This window comes from Anopheles coluzzii, chromosome X (genome assembly GCF_943734685.1).
Source record: "Anopheles coluzzii chromosome X, AcolN3, whole genome shotgun sequence".
NCBI classification, from domain to species: Eukaryota; Metazoa; Arthropoda; class Insecta; order Diptera; family Culicidae; genus Anopheles; species Anopheles coluzzii.
In genome coordinates, this window is record NC_064669.1 from 285,201 (window position 1) to 310,781 (window position 25,581).

General features: G+C 49.4%; 3 protein-coding genes across 9 annotated transcripts in view; 2 read left to right on the forward strand and 1 right to left on the reverse strand.

The window, feature by feature from the left end:
* Positions 1 to 5,042, forward strand: part of LOC120954615 (chaoptin) — a 31,853-nt gene extending 26,811 nt beyond the window's left edge. The window contains exons 3-10 of the mRNA XM_040374699.2: positions 37 to 944; positions 1,015 to 1,816; positions 1,890 to 1,964; positions 2,036 to 2,695; positions 2,835 to 3,193; positions 3,269 to 3,383; positions 3,452 to 4,011; positions 4,083 to 5,042. Coding sequence (XP_040230633.2) covers positions 37 to 944; positions 1,015 to 1,816; positions 1,890 to 1,964; positions 2,036 to 2,695; positions 2,835 to 3,193; positions 3,269 to 3,383; positions 3,452 to 4,011; positions 4,083 to 4,380 — 3,777 coding nt within the window. The 3' untranslated portion in view covers positions 4,381 to 5,042. The remainder of the gene's footprint in view (positions 1 to 36; positions 945 to 1,014; positions 1,817 to 1,889; positions 1,965 to 2,035; positions 2,696 to 2,834; positions 3,194 to 3,268; positions 3,384 to 3,451; positions 4,012 to 4,082) is intronic.
* The window catches only part of LOC120953861 (histone acetyltransferase p300), a 277,036-nt gene that overhangs the window by 158,633 nt on the left and 92,822 nt on the right, over positions 1 to 25,581 (reverse strand). The gene's annotated exons all lie outside the window — the stretch shown is intronic.
* Positions 5,710 to 25,013, forward strand: LOC120960956 (ectopic P granules protein 5 homolog). Its single transcript, XM_040384457.2, has 14 exons — positions 5,710 to 6,139; positions 6,244 to 7,031; positions 7,113 to 8,469; positions 8,995 to 9,335; positions 9,407 to 10,250; positions 10,334 to 10,878; positions 10,933 to 11,059; positions 11,729 to 12,724; positions 12,794 to 12,955; positions 13,041 to 13,479; positions 13,550 to 14,315; positions 14,404 to 14,733; positions 23,149 to 23,541; positions 23,614 to 25,013. The coding sequence occupies exons 1-14, from the start codon at positions 6,113 to 6,115 to the stop codon at positions 24,206 to 24,208; spliced, it is 7,710 nt and encodes a 2,569-aa protein (XP_040240391.2). The 5' UTR covers positions 5,710 to 6,112; the 3' UTR covers positions 24,209 to 25,013.

Genomic DNA, 25,581 nt, shown 5'->3' on the forward strand with positions numbered 1-25,581 from the left:
GACTCATATGCTAACATGATGCTACCTTTGTTGCAGCTTTTCATGCTCACCATGGACGGGACGGGTTTGCGCGAGCTGGAACCATACTTCCTACAGTCCACCGGGCTGTACCGGCTCGAGATCACCAACAATCCGCTCACGGAGCTGCCGGACGAGGCACTGTACGGGCTAGAGCGTTCGCTCTGGGAGCTTGTGCTGGAGCACAACCAGCTAGTAGACATACCGTCGCGCACGATACGCGATCTGCGCAAGCTGCGGCTGCTTAGCTTGCGCGGGAACGACATCACCACGGTTGCGCCGGACGCATTCCGCGGCATCGAGAGCACGCTGCAGTCACTGGTCCTGGCCGACAACTCTATCACGCAGCTCGCCCCGAGCACACTGGCCGGCCTGCCTAACCTGGAGACGCTCGATCTGTCCGGCAACGGGCTGATGCAGCTCGATGCGAACGTATTTCGCGATGGGTTGGGCAAGCTGTCGAAGCTACTGTTGGCGGATAATCTGCTGCAGCACGTGCCGTACGATGCGGTGAGCGTGCTGAGCCGACTGCGCACGCTCGATTTGTCGCGTAACAGGCTGCAGGATCTGACGCCTGACGAGGACGAACAGCAGGGCATGCCGGGGATGCCCGGTGGCAACTACCGGCTAACGCTCGATTCGCTCAACCTCAGCTACAACGAGCTGGAAACGCTGCCGGCCGCCTCGTTCACGCTGATCGACACGGCCAACATGACGCTGCTGGATGGCAATCCGCTCACCCTGATCGAGGACAACGCGTTCCGTTCGGCCAAGATACGCGAGCTGTACGTGCGACACTGCGACCTGGACCACCTGGAGCCTGAAGCGTTCTCCGGGCTGGAGAACTATCTGCAGGTGCTAGATCTGTCCGGCAACAATCTGACCGAGGTGGCGGACAACCAGTTCCGTGGGTTTGAAAATTTGCGGTACGGTATATTGGTGGCAGAGCCATTCTTGAAACACGCGCGTGATATCATCCTCTTGTTTCGTTTACAGCTACCTAAACGTGAAGGACAATCTGCTGCGCCATTCGGATCAACGCAATGCATCTCCCTTTGCCCGGTTGAACCTGAACCGGCTGGAGGCAGTAGGTCAACGCAATCAGCCGATCGCGCTAGCCGAGCTGGGAAACATGCGCAACCTGCGATCGCTAACCACCTCCTACCTCCCGTCCGCCAGCCTCGGTCCGGACGATTTCGCTAACTTCAGCCCGGAGCTGGAGGAGCTGCGGCTGAACAGGGCCTCGCTGAAAGTGATCAAGGCGCACGCCTTCACGCACGTGCGCGGTCTCAAGCGGCTGGATCTGAGCGAAAATCGCATCGACTCTATCGAGCCGGACGCGTTCAGTGACGTGGGTCACTCGCTCGTGTCGCTCCGCGCGTCCCACGGGCTCGGCTCGCAGCTGGTCGTGTTTCCGATCGAAGCTTTCCGCAAGCTGACCGCATTGGAGGCGCTAGATCTGAGCAACAACCGGTTGAAGGCGATCGGCGACACCAGCTTCCATCTGCTGCGCAATCTGGTCAGCCTGGAGCTGCACGACAACCAGATCGATGCGCTCGCCAAGGGCACGTTCCAGTCCGACATCCACACGAAGCTGATGATGATCTCGCTGGGCTACAACAACATCAAGCAGCTGATCACGCACACGTTCGTCGATCTGGAGGAGCTGGAGGCGCTGCTGCTGGGGGACAATCGGATCGAAACGATCGAAAAGCGCACCTTCATGAACCTGAGTAACCTCAAGCTGATCAACCTACGCGGCAATCGGCTCAGCAAAATCGCAGACGAAGCGTTCCAGGTTGGGAGATATGCTTTTCGCAAGGGTTTGTACGGTTTGGTCTAATCTGTTCTTTTGTGTTACGTTTTTACAGAATCTGCCGGAGTTGGAGAAGTTGGATCTGGCATACAACTCCCTGACTGCATTCGATTTCATGTGTCTTGATCAGGCAAGCTTCAGGAAGATGCTTTGTTGAAGGCATTGAAGATTGCAATATAATGTTGTGTTTTTCTGTTGTAGGTTGGTTCACTGACTTTGCTCGAGGTGGATGTTAGCAACAACAAGATCAAAACGCTTGGCACGGTAGAAAACGCCACCGACAATGGCGGGCACCGGGAGCAGCAGCAGCTGCAGCCGCAGCAACCACAGCAACCCACCATACACTCCAACATACGGGCACTGGACTTTTCCAACAACAACATTTCCCGCATCATCCCCGGCTACTTCCGCCCGACGGAGCTGTCGCTGATGAAGCTCGTGTTACGCCAGAACCAGCTGACCACCGTTGCGCGCGAGCTGTTCGGCAATATGCCACATCTGAGCTGGCTCGATCTGTCGGACAATGAGATTGTGGAGCTGGAGTACGACGCACTACGCAGCACCCGCAAGCTACAGGTGCTGAAGCTCTCCCACAACCTGCTCACTGAGGTGCCAGCCGAGCTGTTCCGCAACGTGCACAACCTGCGTGTGCTAGAGCTGGCCCACAACAGCCTAAAGTATTTGCCCGACAGTCTGCTGCTGAGCGAGGGTCTGGAGCGGCTGGACGTGTCGCACAACCAGCTTACCAAGATACCCGTTACCGCGCTGTCGAACATGGCGGCACTGTCGCTGTGCGAGCTCGACCTAAGCCACAACCACATCGGAGCGATCCACAGTATCGATTTGAGCAACAAATTCCGCGTGAGTATCGTTCGAATGCCTGATATCTGTTCTCTCGACATAGACGTTAGGTTCGTGGCTTAGCAGCATGGTCTTGCAGAAATTAAAATTTCATTTAGCCTAAGAACCCAATGAACTTACACTTTTTTGCTCTCCGCAGTCGCTGTCTTGGCTGGATCTTTCTCACAATCGGCTCGTAAGGCTGGAAGATGCGGCCTTCGCCACCCTGCCTCGACTCTCCGTACTGAATCTTTCCCACAACGACGAGTTGGAAGTGATGGGCAAAGCATTCGTTGGGCTGGAAAACAGTCTGATTGAGCTGCAGCTGGCGAACGTTTCGCTCAGCTCGGTGCCGGAGCTGTCCAATCCCTCGCTGCGCACGCTCAAGATCTCCCACAATGATCTGCCGACGATACCGCCGGAGCTGGCCGCTAACATGACGTCCCTCCGGGAGCTGGACCTGTCGGAAAACGATCTTACTAGTGTGCCATTGATCACGCACTCACTGCCGAATCTTAAGTATGCCGCCACAAACATTCGTTTTGGTATCAAAATCGTTTCAATACGTTAACTTATGCTAATCTCTCTTTCCAGGCGCCTGTCCCTTTCGGGAAATCCTATCACGACACTGTCCAACACGAGCCTGCTTGGAGCGGCGGACACACTGGAACAGCTGGACATTGCCAATCTTAACCTGCATTCTATAGAGGTAACATCCAGGGATGTGTAGATGGGCGTTCTTCTGGATTCTAACAAAACATTTCGCACGCTTCACAGACAGGAGTCCTGAACAAGCTGCACTATCTACGCTCGCTCACAATATCAACCTTTCCGGCCCTTCCCAATTTTAACATTCCCCGCATACTGGAGAATGCCAACAATTTGCGCGACCTCTGGATAGAGGCCCCCAAACCACCCTCGGCCACTAGCGCTATGGGTGGCCCGGTCGGCTCCACGTCGAAAGCCTCAAAACCCATCGCCGTGGCTGCAACAGATTTACGCCGTGAGATGGACGGTGTACTACCGCGCAAGCTGCAGAGCATTACCTTTGGTGGCGTTGGCTTCAGCAGGCTCTCCGACACAGTGCTCAAGGGTGTCCGTTCTGCTACGTTACACTTCCGGCTGCACAATACCTCCCTGGTAGCGCTGCCGGGCAATCTGTTCCGCCACATGGGCAAACCGGTGCGCAACATAACGGTCACGATCGATGAGGACAACGATCTGCTGCAGAGCGTGCCCAACCCGAACACGGCCCACTATCTGGCCCTGCCGGAGCACGTCTTTCTGACCGAGCTGCAGATCAGTGGCAGCGTGCTAAATTGCGACTGCGAAATAGGGTAAGCGGTAACTTACACAGCACATACAGCTCCCACTAATTTCACATTTGCTCTTTTATCCTCCTTGACAGGTGGATCGAGTTCTGGCAGCGAAAGCGACGTCAGTACCTATGCCCCGCTAACCCGTGGACGGAAACGAGCCTAACGAACTACTTTAAGCACGCGACCCCGCTCGCCTACGCCAAGGGCTCCGACTGTGGTGATTCGGCGAACGAGCTGAGGGAAGCTCGGTGCAGCAACAAGAACAACGATCTGTTGCTGGAAGTGCTAAAGAAGGATCTCGAGTGTGGCTGGGGCAGCACGGGCAACCGGCTCGGTATCGTGCCCGCGATCGCCTTCGTGCTGGTGTTCATCGTCCTGCTCATCTGACTCATGCGCTACCTATTCCGAATGTACAGTGAATTCTACGACTACCTCGAGCAGCTCTATAGCGAGCAGACGATCGGTGGCAATGGATCTACCGTAGTCGGCAGCTACCTGGACGATGGCTGCGACTACAGCAGCGAACTAGACATCGAGCTCGAGGAGCTGTGAATGCTCTATCCTTCTCATCCTTTTTATCCTTCCCCAGCTTGTCGTTTATGGCGTTTGTTTTTTTTTTTTAATATAAGAAACACTCTACAACTAGCGCAATGTTCAACCCCCATTTTTTATGTGCACGTGTTTGCCCGTTTGCTGACGTTAAGAATATTGCTAACGTTCACAAATGTAACAATACTGGGGACGAAAAAGACCGGCTGATATGCGGTTCAACAAATGGCTCGTCCGGGAATAAATGCAACCTTCCACTACTCAGGAATCTTTACCAACTGACTGCCGGGGACATTTACCAGTAAGAAAGCATCTCACTGTCATCGTTCGCGTTATCTCACCTCACAACTTATTTATTCGTCGTTCCAAATCGGTAGATGTGTCGTTTCTTGTTCATTTCATGCATTTGCTGGGTTTTTAAAAATTGTAGAACGCATATAGCACTTAAGACTATTGTTGTTGAACAAACCATTAATAAAGCTTCGTCAAATGAGTTGAAATTGATCGCGTGTATTACTTGTAATACACGAACTCGCAGCACCAATGGGTCGGAGTCGCTTATGCTTTCTTGTGCCTACTCATCATTCGGGATTGGTTTCGACTGGTTCGCACCCGACTCCGAGTCGGGTCGTGAAATGAATCCTATGACCTACTACTAATAAAGGTACTATATAGTCCCAGCTTGGTCCATCGCGACAGGTTCTTTAGGGTGAATTTACCGTTCTTTACCAGTTCAGCGATTCCGTTGGATCCGGGTGCTTTGTTGTTTTTCAGTCAACTGATAGCTTTTCGGGATGCTAGGTGACACTAACATAATGCTATCAGCTAGTGGAGCATCTAGCTGTTCGTTAAACTCATCATTAACTAGTTCATCAAAGTACTGTGGCCATCACGAGAGAACCTCTGGCTGGTTAAGAATCGTGTGTATTGCTTAATATAAATTTAAATACAAGATATATTTTTGATTTTTGGAGAATACATGGGAAACATAAATGAAAATATGAGCGATTAAACATTATTAATACCGTACGCAGCCAGAATTTCATCCAGCAGCGTCTAACTGCCAATTCAAACAAAGCTTGTGGCGGAAACTCGTTTGCGTGTGGAAACTGCACTTAAGCGTCACGCCGATCGATGTCCATTGACAGCTTATGCAGGGAACAGCTGTCAAGCGTGTGGTGTTTTCAAAACATGCTCAATCCGTATCTATTTTTCCCTGTGCCCTTTCTTTGTTTTGTTGTATCGTAGGGCTTCGTTGTGATTTTTTCAATAATGACGAAGGACAAACGGGTAGGTGCGCAATTAATGTGTTGATTTCACAACCTACGATTAGTGAATAGTTTAGCTAGACTGTTTTATAATTGTGAGTGAAGGTATGATGATGTGATGTTCTATTCCTACCAAATACCGTGCGTGATAAATGCAGAAATGTGCGCTTGGTCATCGTTTAATCCATCTTGTGCACGGTAGATCGACTATAGAGCTTTGTGTGTGAGTCGTACTAAGTCAAGAGTAGTTTGGCAATTCAAATAATCTCTGGCACACGTTTGAGCCACTGCTCGGTCCAACAATGGAAGCCGTGAAGCCCAGGACGAAGGTAAGAGCGAACTGAATCTGCGTTGCAATCTTCTGCAACAATTGACCTTCCGGTTGTTTACTTTTTTCTTCGGCAACAATGTGCGCTGTCGATGGTGCGAGTAGAAAAAAACTAGCAGCAAAAAGAGTGTAATAAAATCAACTGCTGCCAAGGCCGAGGAAGTGCAAGAAACTGTTACCGAACCAACAGTTATACCAACAGCACTAGCACCAACATCGCCATCAGAGGAGCAAACGGCATACGAAGAAGTGGAAGAAGCGACCTTTAGCAACGATCCAGAACAATCGATTGAACCCTCAGCGGTGGAAGAAACTCAATCATATCAATCACAAGAAGCAAATGAAGATAGCCGAACGAAGGAAGAAATGGGTGGCGATTTTGCTCCCACTGCTCCGCCCTGCAGTGCTCCAGCCGTTCCAAACCTGTCCACCACCATGCTCTATCCCGATTTGAGCCAACTAAAGCTGGAAGCGAGCGACGGCGTCCAAACGTTAGCACGTCCTTCAACCACCAGCGCGCAACCAATCGAACGGCCCTGCATTAGTGCACCGCGAACCCGCACACTCTACCTGCAATGCATCCAGCAGATGGAGGATACCGCCCTACAGACCGACCGGGCGCATCTGGACGCGATGGAGCAGCAGTTCGTCCGGTCCGAAAGCCCGCACGGCGTGGCGAAGGATCCGGGTGGGTACGATGACGACCTGCACATAAGCATACAGACGTATCGGGCCGGCTACCACGGCTACGGCGAGGTCGTGCGGGAGCGCAAGGTGGCCCACCAGCAAATAGCCAGCCTGCAGGGTAGATGCTGGGACTTCCAACAGGTAAAGTTCAGTGCGACGGGCCGGTGCGACGACGAGCGGACGGTGAGTGTGTCGCTGAAAAGCAGGTGAGTGGAGCAGAGCACTGCACAAGCTCGAATCCAATCGAAACATGTTCCTTCTTCCTTTTTCTCTCTCCGAATGATCAGAGTCGCCTCGCTGAACGTAGAACGGTTTAAGGAGGCGAAGGGTACCATGTCCTCGCTGCTGGATCGCTGTCTGACGAAGGAGAAGGAAGCACTGATACACCTGCTCCACACTCGCTCGATGGTGGAGAAGAAGGTCTCGGACCCGCCGAAGGCCGGCCAAAATCCAACCGTGGCGCTACGCCACAAGCTACGCATCATTGGCAATGCGCTGCGCATGGAAGCGTCCGGTAGCGGGTGCGACGAGGGCGAACGATGCGAGTACGTGCAGGATTTGCGCAAGTGGTTTGTGCACGTCGGCACCAACCTGTTGGGCGCGGGCAACGTGCACGACCGGGTCTGGCTGATGTTTCATTTGCTGCGCTTTCCCAGCGGTATCGGCACGTGGGCACACGTGCTGGTACATCCGCTACCGGTCGGAGGTAAAGAATCGAGCCCCGATCTGCTGGACGGTGAGCTGCAGGCCATTCTTACCCTGACGCACGTGCTGCTGCGTCCCATCCTCGAGCGCCAAACATTCCTAACGCCGCTGGAGGAAGCGGAGGGCCGTACCGCTCAAGAGAAGATGCCGGTTAGAGAGGCGGGTGGCAGTGGGTCGAAAGCGGCCGACAACTTCGAATGGGTCGATAGCGACGGGGAGGAAAGCTCGCCGGACAAGCGGGTGCGGCCGATTAAGGAAAGCGATCTGCTCGCACTGCTTGACCAGATACCGTTCCAGCGGCTGTTTGGTACGATTACGTCACGCGCGATTCGCCGCGTGGTGAGCGGAGACGTGCGGCAGCTGCCCACCACCGAAATGCTGTGGCTAGTCACGCTCGCCAACCGGCTGGTAGCCGTACTCGGCGAGGGATTGTCGACGTACGGTCGGATCGCCAGATACAGCCACTTTGCGCAACGTTTGGCGCTGCTCATCAACGATACGGTCAAGTTCGCGGGTGACGTGCTGCGCTACTATCGCGACACACACGGGCCGCATACGTCCGAGGAGGTGGAGCTGGTGCAGGTACACTTCGATACGCTCGTGTACGGTGCGGCCCGTTGCATCTACGCAGCAGGCGTGGCCCTGGCCCGGCACCTTTCGACGCTGCCCTTCGCGTTGCTCAGCTCGCGCGCTTGCTGGTGGATGCTGCGTTGCCTTGTGCAGCGCGACTTTACGCTTGGGCCAGACTTCGAGCATGAAAGTAAGCCACCCGTCCCGCACAATGCCACCGCTACGGACCAGTTCAGCAAAGCGTTGCTCGGCCAGGAGGCAGCGCACAATCTGTACAACGTGCTGAAACCATTCGTCGATCTTGCACTCGCACGGGATCCATCCAGCGATAAGGAGTTCATCTGCACAATCACGAAAACACTGTTTGAGGTATGTATAGCTAGCCCGGTATATTTGTAGCTTCTGAAATGTGTGCTATACTCGTGCAGTGAAGTTTAAATTAAAGTTGTATACGTTATCGTTTTGATTCATATTATGGAAAGTTTTTTTTAATTAAGTGTAAACAAATCAGAACACGTTTGGAGTTTATAGCTACATGTTTAGAATTAAATTGTTGGACAACCTAATTCATTTATCAAATTTCGAAGGTTTACTCGAGTAAAATGGGCTATGCAAAGGCATGAACAATTAAATACATATTAGCATCTGCCTTTTGCAATTTATATAATGAGAAGCACAAAAGATAAGGCTACCGGGAAGGCTGTGCAACAATGTTAAATTAAATAAAGCTAATTTTAACGCTAACACTAAGCAAACAAAAAGACAAAACAGAGATCTAGTACGAAAATAAGATAGAGGTAGGGAATAATCGAACCAGGACAGTTGGAATCGAAGTGAAAATATTCTAACTGGATATTTTCGTCCATTTTCGTTGCTTCGTCCCTTCATTCCCAGGTGCTGGTTGCTGTCGATGCGGCCGAACTCGTCTGTGCCGAGCTCATAATCGAGCAGATTCATACGATCGTGGAGAAAAATGTGTTTGTGCTTTCGGTAATGCTACAAACGCTAGCGGCGGACGGCACGGCTAACCCTCAGCCCACCGCCGATGCTTGGCAGGCAAAGGGGAGCAGACTGCTGGACGTATTCAGTAGCAAAAGGAAGTTGGTTATGCTGTGGGATCCAACTGAATCAGATGTAAACGTGATGCTGGAGCTGCTGCTAAGTTATTCCAGAGCGCACGTGTACCACAAGCTAGCGCTGGGGCTGTTAATGTACATCAATTATGGGGAAATAAGGTAACGTCAGTAAATGTGAGTGCTCACATTACATTGTTCCTACAACCAATTTCCTCTCTTTCGTCCTATAGTGGGTTGAATGTGCCAAAGGCGCTACAAAACCGCGTAGCGTACAGCGTCGTGGCGGCGTTTCGCAAAAATCAATCTCCGGTCAAAGCAAACTCCGACGCTACGGAGCAAAGCGAATATGAAAACTACCAGGAGCGTTGCCTGTTTGTGCTGCTGCAGCTGCGATTGCACGCACTCGACCAGCCGCTGCCCATCGTGCAGCAGATCTTGCAAGATCCCTCCAGTGTGGAGGTGCGCAATGTGCCCGCTCTCGAGCAGCTAGCGGACGTGAAGGCAGCGGTTGACGAACGGTGCCCGGTTGCGTGTCTGGCCGCGATGCTTACCACCACCATCGGACACTGGGTGCCCGTCTTCTGCCAGGACGGCGTGAACTTGTTGCAGCTGCTGCTAGATCACCACCTCGACACGGTTGTGGTGCGCTGCCTGGAGCTGATCAGTCTGCTGTTTACCGAGTGTTCCCATGCGCTGCTGGGTAGCGAGCGATTCGCCGACCTGCTGACACAGCTGGTGCAGGATGACGTTGAGCTAGTTTGGACGCCGCCGAAGCCTTCCACCAGCACGATCGATCCGCAACAGAGCGAACAGATGCTCGCACTGAAACTGCTTGATCAGGCGAAGGTGGGCAAACTGGGCACGATGCTGGTGTCGCAAGCGGTTTCGCACTGGCGCTGTGGCTACGCAACGCCGGCGGCGTTAGTCGGCATGTGGTGCGACTGGTTGACGCAAATATCCAGCTGGACGAACAGTGCCAAGGTGCTGCGTTTGCTGAACGTGCTCGCCTCGGTTTCGTTCGGCCACGCGGAAGCCTGGAAGGCGTTGCGCGATAAGCTGGCTCCATTTTTCAAGGTAAAACATTGGTTGTGCTACATTCAGCCGCACTAATCTTACGTGCAACATGTGCATTAAACACCCGTCTCTCCCTTTGCCAGTCCTTCGCGCAGGTGAAACAAAAGCAACCGGGCATACACTCGCTCTGGTCTAAGATAATCGGTACCGAGCCGCCGCTGCTGTACGGCACCCTGCCAAACGATTGCGTGGCCCTGGCGCTGCTTGTGTTCGAGCTCGAGCACCGACAGCTCGAACTGGACACCGAACTCTGGCCCAGACTGCTGCGTGCACTCAAGCGGAAGGAATCGCTCAAGCTGGACGCGGCACTGCGCGACGTGAGCGGAGGCCTGCGCACGCGCGAGGAAGACTTTTGTCCTGCGGCCGATTCGCTGGTCTACTGCAAGCTGGCCCGCTTTCTGGTGAGCGTCAGCGTGGAGCATCCACTGTGTCTGGCCGTCTGGCAGCAGTTTTTCGCCGCCCTGCTGACGCGCGTCACGGACGTGGGCGACCCGGTGCACGGTGTGTCGGATCGACTGTACGGCGCGGACACCGGTCTGATGGAAAAGGTGAAACAGACGCTGTGCCGTCTCGAGCTGCACTACCATAGCGCGCAAGAGACGAACAAACCCGCGGTGGAAATGTTGCGGTAAGCGTTGCGTTTTTGGCGATGTTTCGTATAAAAGCTTATGCGCCTTTTTAGTCTCGTCAAAGCGTTCCAGCTGTGGTTGCTGGACCCGGACCTGAATCGCATCGCGATGGACGATCCGATCAATCTACCAGTGCAGTACGCCGTTCCCCATCTGCAGGCGACTCTGCAGGGCGTGCAGGTAAACATATAGAGTCGGTGGTCGGAAAGCGTTTGAATTAAAAAGTGTCAAAACGAACAACCGTAACCATTTGTGGTTGGATTATTTTGAACAATATTTGTTTGTTTATTCATGACTGGTTGTTGTTTTAAAGTTCAGTAGTGTTTGAAGTTTATGTTTATGAATCGCATGGCCTACATGGTCTACGTTTCGAGATCTTTATTTGATGGTGATATGTTTGACTGGAGAGCGTAACATACATCCATTTTTTTTAATAAAATCCAACAGGATTTTTCTATACGAAAATTAACGAAGTGCAAGGAAATCACGTTCAAATTGAATAAAAATGCGCCTGTTTTTCGTTGTTCATTCCATTTTAGATATGAAAATTTTGTCTGCGATATTTTACTATTAAAATAAACGCCAAAAATATTACGTTAAAATTTAAGTTACAAATCGTCCAAGCTATCGATGCCAAAGGCTAATTATTTGCGGGAATTCATTGCCTTTATCCCTCCCAGCAACGATACAATTGCATGTCTTCAATCAAAAACTAATGCTTTGTACATTTGTGTGTGAGGTTCAAAATGTGAGCACGTGTATCGAATAAATACAGACGCTATCCGTTAACCGTAACCGCATGCGATTTCAACCATTTTTCACGCAATCAACTGTTTGTGCTCTATCAAGGAATGTTGGCCCGAGTGCGTCAACCAGCCGGCCCTCGTCACGCTGCACCGTCTGATGGTGGAGCGCTGGTACGCGCTTTACCGCGTCCATCCGGCCCAACCGCTAAAGGCCCAACTGTCGGAAGGGACTGCTGCCGGCAAACCGGCGCTTACGCCAGTCGAGGCCATCCAGCGCCGGCTAGCAAACGCGTACACCGATCCACTCCCAGTGCCGGTGGTCGAGGTGCGCGGCGAGCAGCAGGATTTGCGCGACGCACTGGCGAAACCGGCGGCGGTACGAGTCAGGCGCATCACCGAGAGCCTGCGGATCGTGCGGCAGCACATCGACAAAACGTACTGGACGACGAAAGCCGAGCTGGAGCAGCGCCGGGACGAGCTGTTCGAGCTGTACCGGCAGCTGTACGTCAACGAGGACAGGCAGCTGGTGAAGCAGGCCAAGTGTAGCGTGCTGTACTGTGCCGGTGCCGCCACGGTCAAGGTGCACACGAAGTGTGCCACGCTGGACAAGACCGTGCAGGAGCGCATCGACGCACGGTTGCGCGGGCTGGAAGCGTTCCTGCAGATGGCGATCAACATTCCACCGTACATCGTCCACCACACCATCTTGCTGCGCGAGCTGTGGAACAGTCTGTTCGTCGACTACTGCGCCGAGACGGACCAGACCGCGGTGCAGTCGCTGAATGCCATCATCCGGACGATGCTGCGCACGCTGCTGCACGAGGTGTCCGATGCGAACTTCGTGCCGCCGCTTACATTCGCCGTTCGGCTAAGCCTCGAGACGTACCGGAGCGAACTGTCGAAGCTTATGTTCGAGGAGGTCGGGCAGCTGTTTGCGGACGCGCTCGAGACAGGACACAAACCGTCCAGCGTGATCGTTGCCCTGCTAGAGGACGGGCGCATTCCGTGCCGGCCGCTGCTGCAGGTGTACGGCCAGCTGGTGAAGCAGAAAACCGGCAGCCTGGAGCGGACCCTGTTTGTGGACATGTTCGGCAGCAAGGTACGCGCTGTCGGGACCGACGCAACGTGTGGGCTCACACTAACACGAATTTACTATTCTCTTGCACAGCTCGACCTGTCGCGGTGGCTAAAGGAGCATGACGTCGCGCCGGACGAGCTCGACCAGTTTGCCAAGCTGATAGTGATCGGACTGTACAAAGCGCGGCCCGCGGATACCGTCAGCCCGGTGCGATCGGACGAGCAAGCCGAGCAGGATGAAAAGTTTGCAGACGTATGTCATCAACAAGCACGTCCTAAGCACGGCAGCGATATTTGGAATATTGGATATACGCTTTTTTATTTCATTTGAATTTTAGATCCTAATTTCGCACCTGGTAACGTTGGCGAGCAGCAAATTTCCCGACAACTTTGGCAAACTGCTGCAGCACACGATCAACGCGTACTCGCAATGGCCCACGCTGCCGCCGGTGATGCTGCTACGGTTGCTGAACGTGCTGCGTTCGCGGGCCCACCATCTGCCCGATCTGTGCCTGGGCATGGCGGAGGACGCACTGCACCAGGCCCATCGCCAGTTTGCCGAAGCGAACTGCACCGAGCCGGTGCTGGGGCCGGAACTGTTGCACCATCTGCTGGTGGCCGTGACCGAGCACTTTGTGCGCCAGCGCGATGGCGCTTACCCATGGAACGGCATGTACAGGCGGCACGGCGCGTACATCGAGGTGCTGGGAATGCTGCTGGGCATGTTTGCCCACAGCCTGCTTGCCGCCGGCATGCGTGACAATCGCATCGGATGCGGTAAGCGCGCGGACGGAACGTTTTGTTTGACCGATTTTCTAATGTGCGATGCTGCTGTTTTTTTCCTCAGTGCACGACAACCTGCTGCCCACCGTGTATCGCATGTTTGAGCCGTGGATCGTACCGTACGGTGCGGACGTCCATGCACACGCCCGGCCCGGTGGATACTCGCCGTCCACACCGTACGGCAGGACGACCATGGCGCCCGTGATCGACACAGCGCGACACTGCAACAACGATAAGGCCAAGTGGATGTTCGGCGTGCTGCTGCACTGCGTCGAGTACGCAATCGAGCAGGTGCGCGAAGCGTACGCCGACACCGACCATTGCAGCCAGATACTGCTGTACTTCCTTCACTGGTACCTGGAATGGTTCGTCGATCCGCGCATCATGATTTCGGCCCTGTACGTGTACAACACGCTCGTGCTCGATCTGCCCTGGGAGCGGCTGCTGCCGTCGGAGCTGCTGCTCGAGCGTATGCACGCCATGCTGGAGCACCACAGCCCCGAGTGCCACGAGCTGCTGGCGTGCGTGTTCGTGCGTTGCCGCTGGTTCGGCGAACCGTTCGATCCCCTGCCCGGCTGGATACGGCGCACGCACGCCCCTACGCTCGCGATCTGCGTACGGCTAGCGTACGAGCCGGTGGTACGGTCGGAGGAGCAAACGCGCACGGCCATGGTGCGGCTGCTGCACCACTTTGCCCGCCTCGTGTGGATGCCGATGCACGTTGCCGAGCTGACGCCAGCACTGGACTGGTTCGTAATGACCGCGGAAGCAGGCTTTCTGCTGCGCGAGCCGAAGGTGCCGCACCGCGACCTGGACGATGCGCTCATGCTGTAAGTAAAGCATACGTAAAGTAAAGTACGCGTTGATCATTCATCAGTTTAACGGAAACGTCCGGTGCTCTACGTTCTCCCTTTGCAGCTTGCTTGAAATCGTGACGGGAATGCGGTGCAACGAAGCGAACCAGCTCGTGCCGGGCGGCATGTATCTGTTGAAGCGCAAGCTGTACATCGGCGTCGTCGTGCGGATGCTCATGAATGCCGGCCGGGCGGCAAGCAAGGTGGCGAACGGGAAGCCCCAGCTGACCGCGGCCGTACAGCGGCTGGTTGCGTCGATAGCGGATGTACTGGCACAATTGCCGGACGCGTGCGGCACCGGCTGCTCGCACTGTCCCCGGCTGCTCGAGGCGCGCGCCTTGATGACTGAGCTGCTGACCAGTGTCAAAAAGTGGCAAACCGAAAATACGCTAAGGTACAGTTCTTTACCCATCCTAACCTCATTTACCCGTTAGAAGCTAGATGAATCAGCATGAAAAAATAGGAAATGTGCGCCTGTAGCGAAATGGCGGATTTGTTCGAGCAAATTCCACACTACCACAACAGAACGTCAACAATACGGGTACAAAGTTCGCGCCTCATTCTCGGATGATCCTGTGAGTGACAGTTCATTTCATTGTTCTCATTGCTAGACAATTTGTTGGTTAGAAAAATGTTCGAACTGGAATATGAAAATCCAGCTATTCTACCCTTTTTCCCCAGATCCCGGCAGCCTTGGGTCTTTTTAACCAAACCTTTTTCTACTGTACAATGAGATTTTCATTAGTTCAATAATTTAGTTAGAATTTGTTTACCATCCACCGGAAGATTCTCGGCAGTCCTGATAGTTGATGTTCCATGAAGTACGATTAGACACACAGACAAACACGGTTCCAGCTGCTTTTATTTAGGTCGTAACATCAAACGCATTTGTTACGCCATGAACAGACGGCACTGGCACAGGTTGGCAGCAGGTTTTTGGTGCATCTCAGCCTTTGTAAGATGCTGCCGTTCCGCTGACATTCCCCGCGCGGGCGTCCTTTTCACTAAACATGATATCGCTTCTCCTGCCGATAGCAGCAACAGCACACGGTGTACTCCCGTAAGGCTTTTTTTACCCTCTTCAGGACATATTTGGCACGCGCCAGTTGGCCGTCTAGTGGAAGATGATGCTCCAAATCGCGCTGCACATCGCATCGAATGTCCGCCACGGTCTGCAGGTAGTCGTTGCGCCGCTTCCCCTTCGGGAAACTTTGCAGCACACTTTCGATTTCCATCAGCTTGTTTATGATCCTGGAGTGAATTTCGTTGATCATCCTCGGTATCCGGTTGGTGGGCGAGAGGTAGCGTTGTACAATACAAATGGTAATGGCACACTTGCTGTAGTCACCAAATTGTACACCTGCGTCCGAAGATTTCTTGCTCGTTGCAAATCTTGCTCGTCAAACTGGGTTGGCAACACTGCTGCTGCTGTAATGGCTGTACGGGTGTTGACTGACAGAGATGAAATGACAAATTTCTTCTGATCCGGTGGCGTTCAATGCTAAGCTGCTGGTGTGTGGTCTACTAGCCGGTGAGTTTAAAACTGCGTGAATGGGAGGCGCACTGTTCTGCCGCACACGCACTCTAACGCCCTCTCGCTCACATTAAGCTAAGCAGAAGAAAGAGACGGAAGACGTTCAACGGCTCCAACGTCTTTATCCAGCAGGATTAGAGTGAAATTTCCAGCATGTGAATGTGACAGTAGAGCACCTCAGCACCACGGTATGTAAAATTGTTTACGATGATTTTGTTTGCGACAAAGTGATCGTAGAAAATTTGTCGCGGAAATTTGTGGCTCATCCAGAAACTGTGTTTAAGAGAAATGTTTGAGCATCGCGGATTTACTATTATCGAGCTACGATTCGCGAAAACTGATCAAACATCACATTACTTAATTCAATGCGCTCGATATGATGCGTATTTTTTTCTGTAGTGAGGTGTGTTTCGGATCGCACCTAGCAGGTTCGTTCCGTTTCCGTTCAACGGCTCCAACGTCTTTATCCAGCAGGATTAGAGTGAAATTTCCAGCATGTGAATGTGACAGTAGAGCACCTCAGCACCACGGTATGTAAAATTGTTTACGATGATTTTGTTTGCGACAAAGTGATCGTAGAAAATTTGTCGCGGAAATTTGTGGCTCATCCAGAAACTGTGTTTAAGAGAAATGTTTGAGCATCGCGGATTTACGCGGAATTTACGGGATTTACGGGAATTTACGCGGAAAGTGATCGTAGAAAATTTGTCGCGGAAATTTGTGGCTTATCCAGAAACTGTGTTTAAGAGAAATGTTTGAGCATCGCGGATTTACTATTATCGAGCTACGATTCGCGAAAACTGATCAAACATCACATTACTTAATTCAATGCGCTCGATGTGATGCGTATTTTTTTCTGTAGTGAGGTGTGTTTCGGATCGCACCTAGCAGGTTCGTTCCGTTTCCGTTCAACGGCTCCAACGTCTTTATCCAGCAGGATTAGAGTGAAATTTCCAGCATGTGAATGTGACAGTAGAGCACCTCAGCACCACGGTATGTAAAATTGTTTACGATGATTTTGTTTGCGACAAAGTGATCGTAGAAAATTTGTCGCGGAAATTTGTGGCTCATCCAGAAACTGTGTTTAAGAGAAATGTTTGAGCATCGCGGATTTACTATTATCGAGCTACGATTCGCGAAAACTGATCAAACATCACATTACTTAATTCAATGCGCTCGATGTGATGCGTATTTTTTCTGTAGTGAGGTGTGTTTCGGATCGCACCTAGCAGGTTCGTTCCGTTTCCGTTCAACGGCTCCAACGTCTTTATCCAGCAGGATTAGAGTGAAATTTCCAGCATGTGAATGTGACAGTAGAGCACCTCAGCACCACGGTATGTAAAATTGTTTACGATGATTTTGTTTGCGACAAAGTGATCGTAGAAAATTTGTCGCGGAAATTTGTGGCTCATCCAGAAACTGTGTTTAAGAGAAATGTTTGAGCATCGCGGATTTATTATTATCGAGCTACGATTCGCGAAAACTGATCAAACATCACATTACTTAATTCATCGCGCTCGATGTGATGCGTATTTTTTTCTGTAGTGAGGTGTGTTTCGGATCGCACCTAGCAGGTTCGTTCCGTTTCCGTTCAACGGCTCCAACGTCTTTATCCAGCAGGATTAGAGTGAAATTTCCAGCATGTGAATGTGACAGTAGAGCACCTCAGCACCACGGTATGTAAAATTGTTTACGATGATTTTGTTTGCGACAAAGTGATCGTAGAAAATTTGTCGCGGAAATTTGTGGCTCATCCAGAAACTGTGTTTAAGAGAAATGTTTGAGCATCGCGGATTTACTATTATCGAGCTACGATTCGCGAAAACTGATCAAACATCACATTACTTAATTCAATGCGCTCGATGTGATGCGTATTTTTTTCTGTAGTGAGGTGTGTTTCGGATCGCACCTAGCAGGTTCGTTCCGTTTCCGTTCAACGGCTCCAACGTCTTTATCCAGCAGGATTAGAGTGAAATTTCCAGCATGTGAATGTGACAGTAGAGCACCTCAGCACCACGGTATGTAAAATTGTTTACGATGATTTTGTTTGCGACAAAGTGATCGTAGAAAATTTGTCGCGGAAATTTGTGGCTCATCCAGAAACTGTGTTTAAGAGAAATGTTTGAGCATCGCGGATTTACTATTATCGAGCTACGATTCGCGAAAACTGATCAAACATCACATTACTTAATTCAATGCGCTCGATGTGATGCGTATTTTTTCTGTAGTGAGGTGTGTTTCGGATCGCACCTAGCAGGTTCGTTCCGTTTCCGTTCAACGGCTCCAACGTCTTTATCCAGCAGGATTAGAGTGAAATTTCCAGCATGTGAATGTGACAGTAGAGCACCTCAGCACCACGGTATGTAAAATTGTTTACGATGATTTTGTTTGCGACAAAGTGATCGTAGAAAATTTGTCGCGGAAATTTGTGGCTCATCCAGAAACTGTGTTTAAGAGAAATGTTTGAGCATCGCGGATTTATTATTATCGAGCTACGATTCGCGAAAACTGATCAAACATCACATTACTTAATTCATCGCGCTCGATGTGATGCGTATTTTTTTCTGTAGTGAGGTGTGTTTCGGATCGCACCTAGCAGGTTCGTTCCGTTTCCGTTCAACGGCTCCAACGTCTTTATCCAGCAGGATTAGAGTGAAATTTCCAGCATGTGAATGTGACAGTAGAGCACCTCAGCACCACGGTATGTAAAATTGTTTACGATGATTTTGTTTGCGACAAAGTGATCGTAGAAAATTTGTCGCGGAAATTTGTGGCTCATCCAGAAACTGTGTTTAAGAGAAATGTTTGAGCATCGCGGATTTACTATTATCGAGCTACGATTCGCGAAAACTGATCAAACATCACATTACTTAATTCAATGCGCTCGATGTGATGCGTATTTTTTTCTGTAGTGAGGTGTGTTTCGGATCGCACCTAGCAGGTTCGTTCCGTTTCCGTTCAACGGCTCCAACGTCTTTATCCAGCAGGATTAGAGTGAAATTTCCAGCATGTGAATGTGACAGTAGAGCACCTCAGCACCACGGTATGTAAAATTGTTTACGATGATTTTGTTTGCGACAAAGTGATCGTAGAAAATTTGTCGCGGAAATTTGTGGCTCATCCAGAAACTGTGTTTAAGAGAAATGTTTGAGCATCGCGGATTTACTATTATCGAGCTACGATTCGCGAAAACTGATCAAACATCACATTACTTAATTCAATGCGCTCGATGTGATGCGTATTTTTTTCTGTAGTGAGGTGTGTTTCGGATCGCACCTAGCAGGTTCGTTCCGTTTCCGTTCAACGGCTCCAACGTCTTTATCCAGCAGGATTAGAGTGAAATTTCCAGCATGTGAATGTGACAGTAGAGCACCTCAGCACCACGGTATGTAAAATTGTTTACGATGATTTTGTTTGCGACAAAGTGATCGTAGAAAATTTGTCGCGGAAATTTGTGGCTCATCCAGAAACTGTGTTTAAGAGAAATGTTTGAGCATCGCGGATTTACTATTATCGAGCTACGATTCGCGAAAACTGATCAAACATCACATTACTTAATTCAATGCGCTCGATGTGAGAGCGTTTCTACATACACCGAGACTGCATTTGAGAGATGGCTGTGAGAGAATTGACAACCGGTTTCTCACGCTGGTGTGTGTAGAAGCTCTGAAAAGCGCCGAGATGAGACTTTTAAAATGATGTTGAAAAAATCCATTTTAATCACTAAAATGAAGTCAAAAAAGTTTCTTTTACTTTTTAATAATATTTCTACGATTATTAGACGGCAAAAATGCAAACTATAATTGATCGATCGCTATAACCTGCCAATTCAATTTTTTCTCAGCTCCATCGTTCTTTGCATGCCGAGGAGAATTCTCTCACCGAAAATGCTGTCAGTCGCTGTCAAAGCATGCTGTCAGTTATTTTCTCAGCTGCATTCTCGGTGTATGTAGAAACGCTCTGATGCGTATTTTTTTCTGTAGTGAGGTGTGTTTCGGATCGCACCTAGCAGGTTCGTTCCGTTTCCGTTCAACGGCTCCAACGTCTTTATCCAGCAGGATTAGAGTGAAATTTCCAGCATGTGAATGTGACAGTAGAGCACCTCAGCACCACGGTATGTAAAATTGTTTACGATGATTTTGTTTGCGACAAAGTGATCGTAGAAAATTTGTCGCGGAAATTTGTGGCTCATCCAGAAACTGTGTTTAAGAGAAATGTTTGAGCATCGCGGATTTACTATTATCGAGCTACGATTCGCGAAAACTGATCAAACATCACATTACTTAATTCAATGCGCTCGATGTGATGCGTATTTTTTCTGTAGTGAGGTGTGTTTCGGAGTGCACCTAGCAGGTTCGTTCCGTTCCTCAATCGGAACGATCGGAACTAGGTTCAAAATTTTGATCCTATCAGGTTTGATCGATCGGAACCGTTTGATGTGATGGAACGATTTAACTACCAGAATGGACGGAACGGTTACCAATCGGAACTGGTGAAATTTTTGAATGTATCGGAACGATCGGAACCGTCGGAATCATTGGGTGTATCGGAACGGATGGAACATTCGGAACGGTTGGATGTATCAGAACAATTAGAACCATCGGAACCATTAGATATATTTGAACGGATGGAACAGTCGGAACGGTTGGAACGATCGGATGTATCGAGACGATGGAACTGTCGAAACGGTTGGATTTATCGGGACGGATTGAACGATCGCATCGGTCGGAACGGTTGGATTTATCGAGCCAGATTGTTTGGAACAGTCAACAATTGGAACAGTTGGAATCGTTGAATGTATCGGAACGATAGGAACTATCAGAATGGTCGTAACGGTTGTATGTATCGGAACCGTCGCAACCATTGGATGTATCGGAACGGATGGAACAGTCGGAACGGTTGGTAAGATCGGATGTATCGGGACGACGGAACTGTCGGAACGGTTGAATGTATCGGAACGATCGGAACCATCGGAACCATTGGATGTATCGAAATGGATGGAACAGTCGGAACGGTTGGATATATCGTAACGATTGGAACGGTAGGAACGATTAACCCTACCCGCAAATTTCCGTTAAATGCCTTCTAATCGCCTTGTAATCGCCGGCGAATTGAAGGCGATCAGCAGTGCATTTAGCAGTAATTAAATGCCTTTGAAATATGTCATTGAAAAATTTCGCTTTTAATTTGAAATTTGAAATTGCAGCTGTCAAAAGAAAACCTTACAAGCGTCTTCAGCACTGCGCTGTTGTAGTGTTCCCAGATATGTGCATGAGATTCGATAGCACGATTTACGTGTTATGTTCTCTTGCGTTAAGCTCTGAGCTATTTCACTTTATTAAATATGGTCTGCCTTATTCAGTTGTTAAAGACCAACCCGTTGAAAGGTGTTAATATATCAAACTCATTTCGATAACTCTAATAAAAGGAGAAATGAGATACATATTTCCCCTATCCTGATAATGAAGGGTGAACATAGTGTAATTATTATGGTTTTTAAAAAGGTGTAATTTTAATTTTGCTTCACATAAATTTTGTTTGTATTAATTATAGCAAGAAAATATTAATTTAAAAAGAAATAAACACAAAAAAGATCATAAAAATCAGGATTTGAACACACGCTTTCTCGGTTCGGAACCAAAAGCGTTGTCACTGCTCTATTTGGCAGTGACATTAGTAAGGGTGCATAACCAGTATATAAACAAGCTAAGATGGCGGCAAGCTATCTGTTCTCGTTGAATCAAAAAGTTGAAAGATTTCGAAGAGAACCCGTTACAGCCGTAAAAGTTTCGGTTGAAATCTTTATTCGCCTTCTAAGGCGACTAAGGCTATAAATGCCGTCTAGTGATGAGTCAAGTAGCACTGTGCCACCGCGCACACACAGCACAGTAAAATGTGCGAGCACAATTGCACATTTTATAAAATTGTGGTGCCACACTTAGCACAATTTATGTGCTCCGCACAGTTTGTGTGCTCCGCACAGTTTGTGTGCTCCGCACAGTTACTGTGCTCCGCACAGCTACTGTGCTCCGCACAGTTATTGTGTGCTTCGCACAGTTTGTGTGCTCCGCAAAGTTATTGTGTGCTTCGCACAGTTTGTGTGCTCCGCACAGTTATTGTGTACAATCCGCACAGTTTCTGTGCTCCGCACAGTTATTGTATGCAACTGTGCGGATTGTACACAAACTGTGCGGAGCACATTAACTGTGCGGAGCACAGAAACTGTGCGGAGCACACAAACTGTGCTGAGCACACAAACTGTGCGGATTGTACACAATAACTGTGCGGAGCACACAAACTGCTGTGCGGAGCACAAAAAGTGTGCAAAGCACACTAACTGTGCGATAACACAGTAACTGTGCAAAAACTGTGCGGGAACACAGCTACTGTGTGACCACACATTAAGTGTGGTACCACGCACACACAGCACAGTAGACTGTGCGTGGTACCACAGCACCACACAGTGAAAAGTGGTACTTGACTCATCACTAATGCCGTCTGAATGCATTCAAAGCCGTTTAATGCTGGTAGGGAACAATCGGAACAGTCGATATCGTTAAAAGTATCGAAATGATTGGAACTATCAGAACGGTCGGAACGGTTGGAACGATTGGAATGGATGGAACGATGGGATGTATCAGAATGACGGAACCGTCGGTATCGTTGGAAGTATCGGAACGATTGGAACTATTATAAAGGAAGTATCGGAACGTTCCGAACGCGGAAATTTTGTGGGTCGTCTTACAGTGTTTTTACATGTCAGAATCAAATGTCAGCAAAACAATTTCAGTAGCTTAAGCTCCAAAATCAAGACAAAAATCTATTGGAGGTAGTGCAATCAACCAGCTTGGTGTACGGTTAGAAACAGAAAGAAATGTATTTCATACAAAAACTTATAGCTACACAAATTCATAGGTTACTATAATTAAATTACTCATAACCCAAATACGGCTTACTATAATTCCAATAAAATCAAGTTTTTTGACATGTTTTTTGAACGAAATTTAAACGACATTGATTCGACAAAGCCTTAAAGTTAAAACCCCAGTCATTGTTAACCATTTCCTCTAAAATATTCTGCTAGACAAATACTTTTTGTACTCACTGTAATAATTCATAGATCATATCAAATTCATAGATAACCTCAAATGAGAATTAAATCATGTGTTGGCATATTTTAAGATGAAAAGGTTTGAATAATTAACATTCAAAAATGAACAACACAAACTATGGTTAAGTTACACAAAGACTACAATTAATTTGTTTCTTCTCCAGTTTATTTGTAGATGAGCTTATACGCCTACTGGACAGCGATGTCAACTCGCAGCTGCTGACTCAGTGCGTGCTCGAGTCGGCCAACTTGCTGGACAGCCAGACCGTGCCTTGGATGCGGCTGATGGAGTCCGCCCTGAGCCACTATCTCTGCGACCGGTCGGCCGAAAATGGAAGTCTCGCACTTCCGTCAAAACCGGCATGGCTGCAAGCGCTTAACATTGTCGGTTACACGGCAATCTCTCAGTGGCAATACGAGCTGCTGGCACAGCACTGTCTACCACTGTGCCTAGAGCTTCATTTCCTCCATCACTGGCACGTTTCGCGAGGCGATCCGGCAGCCCAGCTCGGTTTGGTCGAACAACTGCTCGCCACTCTACCGGTGCTCAAGATCAGGTACTGTACCGTGAAGAAACTGACGAGTGATGGCTAGAGTAATCTAACCGAACATATACTTCTCCATTCCAGCGAACCGATCGAATATCGGCTGTACCCGCTCTGGTATACCCTAGCGTACGCCCTGCTTACCGTGCGACCAGAACCACACGCGGCCATCCGCAGCACTATCGCCCAGTTCGGCACGGTTAGCGAGAGCAGCTCATTCTGGGTGGTGGGGATGTTGAAGAAAATCCTCGGCAAGGAGAGAACGGCCACCGAGCGGGTGAGCGCGTCCCGGTGTTTGGTCGCGTACGCGTTCGCTGTGCTGCTGGCGCACGCTTACGCTGCTCGCCGAACCGGGCAGGACGCAGCACAGTTGCCAGAATCGGACGACTACAGCGAGGCGACCGAACCATTCACACTCGCGAAGCTGCTGAGCGCACCGGAGAAGCGAGTGTCCAGGGACAGAATTGCGTCGGCGGCGATGGAAAATTTGAAGTCCGTTTGTGGTGCATCGGCGCCGAAAGAGTATCAGGTCCGAATCCAAACGATCGTAGACACGACCGGGGTGGACGTAGAACCGCGCCAAATCTTGCAGCAGGCCAAAGACATTATCGTATCACTAGACGGTAGGGCAGAACCGTTTCTGAGCACGCTAGAGGAGGCTATCGTTGCTCAGCGTTAGTAACTAAGGTGTGGATTTTTTGTTGAGTAAAGGAAAACGGGAAGTTTGCTTACCTCATTCCAGTTTAGTTAATTTGTTATGTTACCATAGCATTACCTTTGGCATGTTCGAGGAAATGTGCAATCATTGATCGTTACAAGCTTAAGTTTTTGCGCTAGGAATGTTTAGGATTTCTTTCTTCATATTATATCAAGGACAACTATATACTCAGCAGTGTGTTAGCAAAAACGTCGACTCACTTGGTAGTCGAGTGGTTTTGAAAGTTAAATTTAAATTTTATTTTTAGTAAGTTCCAGGTAGGCGTTCTAGCGCCTTGAATATAACCAGAGTACAGAATGTGTTCAGATCATAAGAACACATTCCTCAGAATTACAGCTTCAGTTTCCTTTTTCACTTTTTGTTGCTGTCAAAACTATCTTGTTTGTTATAGAACATGTTCCTCAAATCGCTTCCAGCCTTTTTGCATCACACTAAAGTAACACACGAACAAATTGGCTCAACTGCCTTATTCGACGATAAGCGAGAAGAACAAAGGTCATCTATTCATTGGCGGTTTTGAGATCACATTTACCATCATTCACGCTCAGGATAAACATTCAACACCTTTCTTTTTTCTTCAAATCAATATTGCTGTGCTAATGGTTAGAACGAAATAAGACGTGACTCGTAGAGTTTTGATAAACAAGTGACTTTATTATTAACAGGGCGTTGAGGGTATTTCCTTGCTTATGGCTAGAATGTGGGAGGCTTTCTTTTCCTTATTATGCATGGTCAAAATAAGAACATATGGCAATCTGTAGGCGAATGTTAAGGTTTTTGTTCATTCCCTAAGTTAAGTGTTAGGATCCGAAATGAAATTGTATGTGTGTGTACGTATATGCTATTCTGTATTAGGTTCTCGTACTCTACGACTTACTAGTTTTTCTCACTTTACTTTCTATCTTACTTATCTTTTCTTCCTATCTAACGCTGGAAATATTACGCATCAGCTCCCGTTGGTTCGAGGAGGATTGTTGCTCATTTATATTATTTACCTGGTGAGCTAATCCAGCAGGTCGCACCAAAACGTTGCGCGCAAAGTCCCTAACTGTCCCAACTCAGTTTTTATCCAAATGTTAGGGCCAATCAAAACCAAGCACCTCTTATGTACGCAAAATGCATCAGACGAGCTCACCGGGCATTGGATTGTGAAAACTGTGCGATGGCGTGCGGTTAAAATTCGCTCACCTGACTGCAACGTCGGACTCTGAGAGCTCATGGCAGAACAAAGCGTTGGTGAATGGCTTAATCATTCCCAGGTGCTAGTAAAAGCGATGGAAAATGAGTGGGCTGGGCACTGTAAGAACTATGGCGCTCAGCTTGAGCAATTGAGG

Bases quoted from the DNA above. Each gene is read 5' to 3' on its own strand.
- LOC120960956 (XM_040384457.2), top strand. From the start codon at position 6,113: ATGGAAGCCGTGAAGCCCAGGACGAAG. The intron at 10,879-10,932 runs GTAAGCGTTGCG...GCGCCTTTTTAG, and splicing joins CCCGCGGTGGAAATGTTGCG to TCTCGTCAAAGCGTTCCAGC. The intron at 14,316-14,403 runs GTAAGTAAAGCA...CTCCCTTTGCAG, and splicing joins CTGGACGATGCGCTCATGCT to CTTGCTTGAAATCGTGACGG.